Source organism: Aphis gossypii, chromosome X, assembly GCF_020184175.1.
Source record: "Aphis gossypii isolate Hap1 chromosome X, ASM2018417v2, whole genome shotgun sequence".
NCBI classification, from domain to species: Eukaryota; Metazoa; Arthropoda; class Insecta; order Hemiptera; family Aphididae; genus Aphis; species Aphis gossypii.
Genome location: NC_065533.1, coordinates 4,514,265 through 4,523,391, shown reverse-complemented (window position 1 = coordinate 4,523,391; position 9,127 = coordinate 4,514,265). Strand labels below are relative to the sequence as shown.

The window sequence follows — 9,127 nt, the reverse complement described above, 5'->3', positions numbered from 1 at the left end:
GTTTTTAAATTACATGAAAATTAAAATTAATATCGTTATTTATCGATCAAATAAGTAATTTCTTCCAAATTTTAACTTAAAATATTTACAAAATATAATATTGAGTTTACATACTTAGGTAGCTACATCAAAAATTTCTTAGTTTTAGTATGTATTAACTAGGTACTTTTGATAAATTTTGTATCACATTTTAACACTTAAATATAAAACAAAACATTTATATGAATTTCTAACAACATAATGGTTTTAATTTTTTTAAATTTGATAAATGTTGTCAAAATTCTAACATCGAATGCATATAAAACAGATTGTGCATATGTATTTTTAATATTTTTATATAGATATAAGAACAACTTATGTGGAATCTTGTTAAGACTCTTGTATTAAATACCTTGAGTAAATTTAACCCAGCAAATAATTTAAAAAATATATGGACAAATAACTAAAAAAAATCGAAAATTTTTCATTCCTATAAACAATTAAAAGTGATGACGAAAATGATAATATATAAACATTTGGTGACAATTTTAATTATTTACTGTTATTTTTATTTTTTTTTTTTTTGAAATACAAAAAATTATCAAATATTATTTGAGGAGAAATAATTATTTTACGGATGAATATCCAATGTGATAAACATTTAAAATACTCATAAAAAATAATTTGACTTTCTGGTAATTTTTTTTTTTTTTTTTGTAAGTTGAAAATGTCATTATTATTTTATTTCATTATTACTAATATAGATTTATATACCTAGTTATTTTTATTAAATATTAACTGTGTTAACTGTTTTGAGTCAATACCACCTTACAACTATACCCAAAAACTGTGAATAGGTTTATAGTATAAATAGATAATATTTTAAAAATGATCTACAAAATATTTTGAAAATGCCATTGAATTGATTAAAATTCATAATATTTGTAAACGTTTAAAGTCTCTACGATTAATATTTTTGAATTAAAATAAAATAATTTACATCGTTATTCTTTGTTAAAACATATAATTTCGTACAACTTTGAAATTCAATTGTCTAAAAAGAAAATTGTGCTTATGTATTATATTTTGGTTAGAGACATTAGACTGTTAGAGTAACTTTGTATTTAATTATCATATCTTAGCTATTCGTTATAAAAAAGTGTATACAATTTAACACATACACATCTATAACTAGGATCTTAGCGAAGACAATATACACTTGAAACTTTAAGTATACATTAAAATTACTTCTTTAATAATATGTTTAATACACTATTTATATTTTTTCTAAATTTTATGTTCATCTCAACTCTCAAATATAAATAATATTGCAAATTGCGAGCTATAATATGTTTTTTATTTGCGAGGTTTTTAAAAAATTTAATTTAATCACAATAGCTATACTATATATTGGCTTTAAACATTTATTTTTGTAATTAGCAACATAGTATTTCAAAAAAACATTCAATAACTTTTTTTATTAAATATTTGTAATAAATGAATTGTTTTTTTTTATCGAATTATTGACATTGATATAAATTGTCTTGATTAATTTTAGATTTGTAAGTTACAAGTTGAATATGACTGAAAGTAATGATAAAACAACAAAAAGTTCCAATCCAACAGATGACGAAGACGTAACATTTTTTTTTTTTTACGATTTAGTTAAGCAATTGGTCTTAAAACGTTATGATATCGGAGGTAAAATATAATATAATAACACTAAAATAAATCTTATTATTAGTAATAATAATAATGGAATTTGATATATCAGTCTTATATCCTATACTTTAAAATATTTATTTACATTATTATAAATTTATAAATGTTCTATAAACTATGACCTATAATTAATGTCATATTTTTAAGAAATTATAGTTTTAAATGTGATGAATGATGATAAACTTAACATCTCAAAATTAACATTTAACACACATATTTAGAAATAAAAATACATGTACATTTTAATGAAGTAAGGTACAATACTATTTTCTTTTATTATTTTTCATGCAAAATATCTAACATTTTAACTTTTAACACTAGCATTTTATAATAAGATCGATGTATAATATTATATTTAATGTAATTGTAAGTAATAAATAGATAACTAATTCTTAATTAGTATTCATTTTCTAGGTTTCAATTAAGTTTATTTATATATAGGTTCCATATTCTAATATTAAATAATTTTAATACAACTATATAATATTAACTAATATAATACTATGATATAGATGCGTGTGTATTATCAAGCTGGTTGAAAGCGTTGGAACAAAATAAAAATAAAACTGTTCGAAATGAATATATTAAATTAATGACGATAGCATTGCAATATACAGAACCAATCTGTCCATTTAAAGACCCGCCTCCTGAGATAATTGATCCCTTGGAAAACGGAGTAAAATATGCAAAAGCAAATGGTAAGATGTAATTTTAAAATTAAAAGTATGAAATTCTCATAGGTGATCGAAATGGCAAGGAAATTCTTAAAGAAAGAAGGCACTGCTACGTGTATTGGAGATAACGAATACGATTTCAAGGAGACTCATCCTACAATTAGCACAGCAATGTCTAATGACAAATGCCAATATGCTTCATATCAAGTTATACCAAACGTTGGTGTTCAGAGTTATTACGCCTTTTCGGACGAACCAATGTATAATTGGTCTTTACCATCACAAATAACAGTCCCTAAAAGTGGTCCACATGCCACAGATATTGAATGGGAAAGAGCATTAGCAGGTATTAAATTTATCAAACCTAGCACAGACAATGCACAACTTCCGAAAACCCGAAAAACGGCTACTGCTAAAGAGTAAGAATATAGATATAGGTACGATTATGATTACTAATATGCATCTTTGATATATTAGGAACAATGAAGAGAGCGAATTTAAATCATTAGTTTCTGGCAGCAGAGTATCTAAAAAAAAGTAATTTAGTTTTGTTTTTTATTAATGCCTTGAGTTATATATTTATATGTACTATGTAAACACCTACTTGATAAATTTATTTTAATAATGAGATACTATTATTGTAGAATTAGATATCAATATTATTGCTATCTAATGTGACATTCGCAAAAAATCTTATTTTTCATATTACAATATGATATAAGTATAAAAAATAGTTTAAAAAAACTAAAATCTAGGACAATTTATACATATTATTGATTTATTTTTTAATCAAAAATTATTATTAAGATTTTCTAGTAGTAGACGAGTCAATTTTGTAGAATTATAAAAAATATAGACTTGAAAATTTTAAATCATCCTTAAATTAGATATTTTTGTAATTATAATTATTATCAGGTCAGATAGAGTGAAAGAAAGTGGGGAAAATAAAGAAATTTGCAATGTTATGAATATAAACCAACAAAACCGAAATGTGACTGAAGTATTCGAATGGAATGATGCTAGTTTATTAACTGGAGAGATAAAACTTGGTGCAGAAATGTGTGCCGATCGAAAAGTTGATGCTCAAGTTAAGACACAAATAGAACTTGACAAGGAAGCATTTAATGCCTACGATAAACTTTATCCTGGCGATTTCATGATAAACGTAGAACAGTCGGTTATCAATGATATAATTCCAATGAAAACAAACGTTGTTACGGAGGCTGGCGATAAAAGTATAGTAAAATATAATTAGGTCAAAAAGTATACATTATTTGTATACACTTAGAAAAATAACTACTCATAAGATGTATTCATTTAATTTGTATGTCTAAGATCTAAAAGGACGTCTAACTCGCATATTTTCTGTCGTCGCTGTCTTACTTACGTTTAACACAACAAATTTGTGTTCAGTAGAACCAATTTTATGTTTTTATCTTTAAGACTAGAATCCACTTTATTGGCTCATAAAAATTATACATATACCACATACTCATATAAAACATAACAATTTTAAAATGCTCAAAATATTAATAAATAGTAATAAAAGTCAGTCATCAGATATGTTTTAAAATTATAATAAAATAATTAATAACGTTATTCATTGTTTAAATATATAGTTTCATCCAAATTTGAACTTAATATCAAAATTGTGCTTTTTTCTTATATATAATATAACATATTATACATCTTAGATTTTTTCATTTAAATATAAACTATTTAGAACTTATGAGAAACAACGTATTTCATATTACATTTTCAATCCTTAGTTGTAAAAATTGAATATTTCATACATTTTTAACTGAAAAACAATTTGCACATTTTCGGGATTTTGTCAACATTTAAACTTAAAAATTCAAATAAATAAACAAAAATAATTTGGCTATCAAAAAACTCGAGTTGACAAAAAAAAATGTGAGATTTTTATTAAATTTTCAAGAATTGTGATCAAGTGAATAATATTGAATCACTATTTATAAAAAAAAAAAAAAATAATTTCAAAATTTGAAATGCTTATAAATTGTTCAAAAAGAGCCAACATATTAAAAAAATTATATTAGGAACGTGTAGAAAATACTAATATAAAAATTTAGTGAACATTTTGAGTACCTATATATTGTTTTTTTGTTTTTTTTTTATCACAACAAAAAGTTTGAAGAGAAATAGTTATATATTATAATACAAGTGAATATTCAATTTCGTGAAAATTTGAATTTCAAAAAGTTATAAAGTCTAGCAGTTATTAATGATTTGAATCTGAATTTTATTTTATTTTTTTATGTTTGAATTATTGTGCATCTAAATATAAAAATCTTCATCGAATTTCTTGTTCATTAATTTTTTCCGAAACTAATTATTCCCTGGTCATAAATAGGATTACCTATAAAAATGTATTACAAAATTCAAATCTCATTTTAGTATTGTTTTGTGGTTAATCATGTATTTTCTGTTTTCACTATTAGTTGTTACGTGTTAAAACTTTTATCTATTCTATTGTACTTGCATTTGTATTTGTTTAGTATAACTTAAAATACAAAGATATATAACACATAAAGTATATTATTAAGATAATATTTATAATATATAAAATCTGTATCCTTTCTAAAACCTCCGAGATTTTTTCTATAGCTCATCGCTTCAATCCGAGCCTTTCATTACCTACATACAAAATGTCCAGAGTTATGCTTATTTTATATGGTATTTATACAAAATTTATAACAACACTTTTTAATACTTAAAATAAATTCAATTTTCAAAATAAACTATTACAATAAAAGCAAATGCATATTAAATGGAAAAACAGTCAATAAAAAATAAAAATAAAATGCATACGAATACCTTCAAATTAAAGTGAAATCGACATCACATACCTACGTAAAGATACTCAGGTAAAAAGCTCTTTAGACCACAAATGGAATTAATGTTTTTCTCAACTTAAGTTTACCCATACGTCTGTTGTAGTGTTGTCTACCACCGCTCGCGCGATATTTATTGATTTTCTTATAACATTATTATACAATAATATTTTGCATCTGTCTTAATCATTATTATTTATTATTAATCGACTAAGTGACATATTTACAAGGCCATTTTAATGTACAATAGATTCAAGATCATTGTTTTATTTCTTTATACACCCATAATGTTATAAAAAATAAAACTATACAACTCAACATTATATTATATTAATATTATTATGTAAATATAAAACAAGCTGAGATGAAGACGTCTTTTTTATCATTAAAATATAATATAGTGCATACACATGTACACATTTACAAAAAATCATGTTAAGTATTTAATTAATTATAATATGTAAAAATTGTAAACTTGTCGTGTATTACACACGATCAACATAATGGTAAAAAATAATTTTAATACAATTTCAGAAACGACCAAAGAAGAACAACAACAGCAGCAACAGCCGCCGGCACAAGACGGCGGTGGCTGCGGTGGCGCGAGGTCAAAACAACGCGAGTGCCCACGGCCGAAATTGTGCACGTTACGGCAGAGCGCCGGTCACGGAAACGTCGAACCGCCGGCCGATGAACGCCGGTACGTTGTCGACAAGTCGTCGTTGGACCGTCAGCGGCAGCGGATCTCCGAACTAAAGCGCAAACTGGCCTCGCTGAATGCCATCGACGGTCCCACGAGCAGCTACGGCGAGAGCCGTCACAACATGGTAGCCGATCCGCTGGCGAGACGTCCGATCCCCGCCGACGACTACCGCGTCGCGTCGTCCGGACGTCGCGTTCGGGGTGGCGACGACAACGACGACTGTAGCAGCGCCGGTGCCGCCGCGAGACCGGCTCGATCCGCCGAACGGCACCACGTGGACAGCGGGTTGCTGTTTAAGAGGTCGGAACTACGGAGCATGCTCGACTTCACCGGCGAGTGTTTTGAGGAGGCGAGCTCGATGTTGCGGAGCAGACGTAACAACCCGAAAAGCGTTAGTCTGGCGCAGCTGAACGAGAGGTCCGCGAAGAGACGCGGCGGCGACGAGTCTGACGAACCGCCTTCGGACGCGTGAACGAGTGCACGACATACAATTTTATAATATTATTATAATATCCGTGTTCACATTTCGTCGGAATAAAACGTGTAATGGAGGGTCGTCGTCACCTCTCTATCTAACAAAAATCGACTGTTCATATATATATATATAGGTACCTACACGCAGGTTAAAGCCACCAACAACTGCAGCTGCAGTAATGGCGTACTCGCCGGTCGGTTGGGTAGTTAGAGGTTAACCCATCCCTCTACAATGACATTGACATTTTTTTTAATCAGCTGACCTCTTTTTTATTGGATAAAATATATAGGTAGTATAATTATTGATTTATTTGACTCGTGTCACTTCGCCGACAATCCGCGGGAAGTTGGTGAATAGCAAAGTACACCACCAAATTAATATTCTTTCAAGTACCTACTCTGTTGTGGATGTATACGATATTCACCCTTGGTACTATAACAAAATAGTATCGAATGTGATGCCTACAAAAAAAAAAAAGCGGGCAAGTGAGTACCGCTCTGCTGTACATTAGGTGCCGTATGGATCATTATTATATATTATAGGAGTGTTAAATTTGAATCCAATGATAGTTATCATTGTATACGAAAAACGATTCTGAACGAAGATGATTTGTCAGCCTAGGATATAATTTCTAGTGGTTGGTGAAAAAGGTGGTTTATGTTTTAATGGCCTGATTACAACAAAATTTAAGTTCTTTTATAATAATTGTAAGTTAAACTTATGAAAAACCTTGTATTAAATTTTCAACTCTTAGCTACTTATACAAAAATTTTTATGAAATATACCTACAAAATAATTTGCAAATATTCATGGTTTTGACGAATTTTTGTCAATATTTGAACTTCAAATGCTAATAAAAAAAAATTGTGCCTATGTATTCTTATAATTTTTTAATCACTATAATAATAACTTATGAGGAACTTTGCATTAAATTTTCAAGTATTTTGATAGGGCTAAAAAGATTTTATCGACACATAAAAAAACAATTTTCAGAAAAATTGAAAATTTCAGTTGTCTATAAATAGCTCAAAAAAAGTCAAAATATTTTGTAAACTAAATCACGTAACGAAAACGCTAATCTTAATAACTGGTAAAATGTTCAAGTATCTACGACTCATACTTTTTGAATAATAACAAATATTTAATTGTTATATTAAAATTAATATTTATCGTTTGAGGATAAATCGTTATCGTTACGCGATTTCGTTAAAATTTAAAATTCAAACGCACTTAAAATTTTTCCAATAATGATGCTTTTTAATGGAGTTTTCTCTATAGATACTTGAAGGTAAACTTATGGAAAACTTAGTGTTGTATTTTCAATTCTTAGTTATTAACACAAACAATTTTATGATTTTTTCAACTTTAAAATTACTTGCAAATTTTCGCGTTTTCGACAGATTTCGTAAAAATTTGAACTATAAACGCTTATAAAAAAAAATTGTGAGTAACGGTTTTTAATTTTTTTAGCTACAATAAGAACAACTCATAAGGAACCTTGTATTAAATTTTCAAGTTTTTTTGGTCATCCAAAATTTTTTTACCGACACTTCAAAAAAAAATTCACATAAAAATCGAAAATTTCAGTGATCTATAAATAACTCAAAAAAAGTCAAAAATTTTTGAAAATTTAACTGTATATAAGTAACACTAACATAAACATTTGGTGAAAATTTCAAGTATTTACAGTGATTAGTTTTTGAATTACAACCATATAAAAAAATCGATTCGGTCGAAAACTGGTTTTGCGTAAAAATTCCCGTTTTTCCGTCATTTTTTTTTCTCGATTTTTTTGAAAACTGTTGGAAAATGTTAACTTTTTACCTCTATAATGCACCAAGGATATTCACTTTTCCATCGGAAACCACCCCCGAAGTTTGAAATTGAAGCATTATTTCGACTAGTTATGCTGTACACAGACAAAAAAAAAAAAAAAACATACATCATTCTAAAATCAATACATTCATCACTCCGTTCAGAATCTAAAATATTTATGTACACATAGGTAAAATATTGATTTTTCATCAAATGATAATTATTGTTGTTATTTAGTTTTATTAAAAAAAATACTGATCGTAAAAACTTGAAATATTTCACATTTCCACTATCATTTAGATGATTATAATTTGTACAGAAAATATAATTTTCAAAATATTTAAACTAAAATATATATACAGTCAAATAATATAATGACATTTTTTATTCATATAAAGCAGGTCTTAATACTAATAGGTACCTAACTACAGTAATATTTTATAGTCCTATAAACGTAAAAAATATAATATAAGAAAAATTAACAGTATGACGTATTGTATAATTAATATACATACACAATAATTATTGTTCTACTGTTACAATATGAGTGTACTATAGTATAGTGTATGATTAATGATTATATTATGTTGACTATGGAGATGTGGTGACTGGTGAGTGGTAATGACAAATGCCTCGGCGAGTCAGTGTTTTATAAAAAAGTGAGTAATTTATGAAAATTCATATTAAATGATTCGAATATAATCACCACAGTTTACATATAAGTTATATAGCAATACAATCACACCATACATGAAAGTCTATAGAATTTTTTAAAAAATTGTGAGAGTTTTATACGAATCATTTTAGACAACGAAATGTAAATAGAAACAAAAAGTTAAACAAATTTCACAAACTGAAAAATACCGAAATAAGCGTGAAAATAGCACTAAAAATTAATAACTAA

The 9,127-nt window shown here is 27.1% G+C and overlaps 1 protein-coding gene across 1 annotated transcript; it reads left to right on the top strand.

Annotated features, from left to right (window-relative positions):
• Positions 1-1,444: 1,444 nt before the first annotated feature.
• Positions 1,445-6,515, top strand: LOC114126595 (uncharacterized). Its single transcript, XM_027990578.2, has 6 exons — positions 1,445-1,680; positions 2,214-2,377; positions 2,442-2,794; positions 2,853-2,912; positions 3,291-3,610; positions 5,765-6,515. The coding sequence occupies exons 1-6, from the start codon at positions 1,560-1,562 to the stop codon at positions 6,403-6,405; spliced, it is 1,659 nt and encodes a 552-aa protein (XP_027846379.2). The 5' UTR covers positions 1,445-1,559; the 3' UTR covers positions 6,406-6,515.
• The last annotated feature ends 2,612 nt before the right edge of the window (positions 6,516-9,127 follow it).

Excerpts from the sequence above, each read along its gene's own strand:
- LOC114126595 (XM_027990578.2), top strand. The coding sequence starts at position 1,560 with ATGACTGAAAGTAATGATAAAACAACAAAAAGTTCCAATCCAACAGAT. Across the intron at positions 2,795-2,852 it reads AAAACGGCTACTGCTAAAGA|GAACAATGAAGAGAGCGAAT; the intron begins GTAAGAATATAG and ends TTGATATATTAG. Across the intron at positions 3,611-5,764 it reads TACGGAGGCTGGCGATAAAA|AAACGACCAAAGAAGAACAA; the intron begins GTATAGTAAAAT and ends ATACAATTTCAG.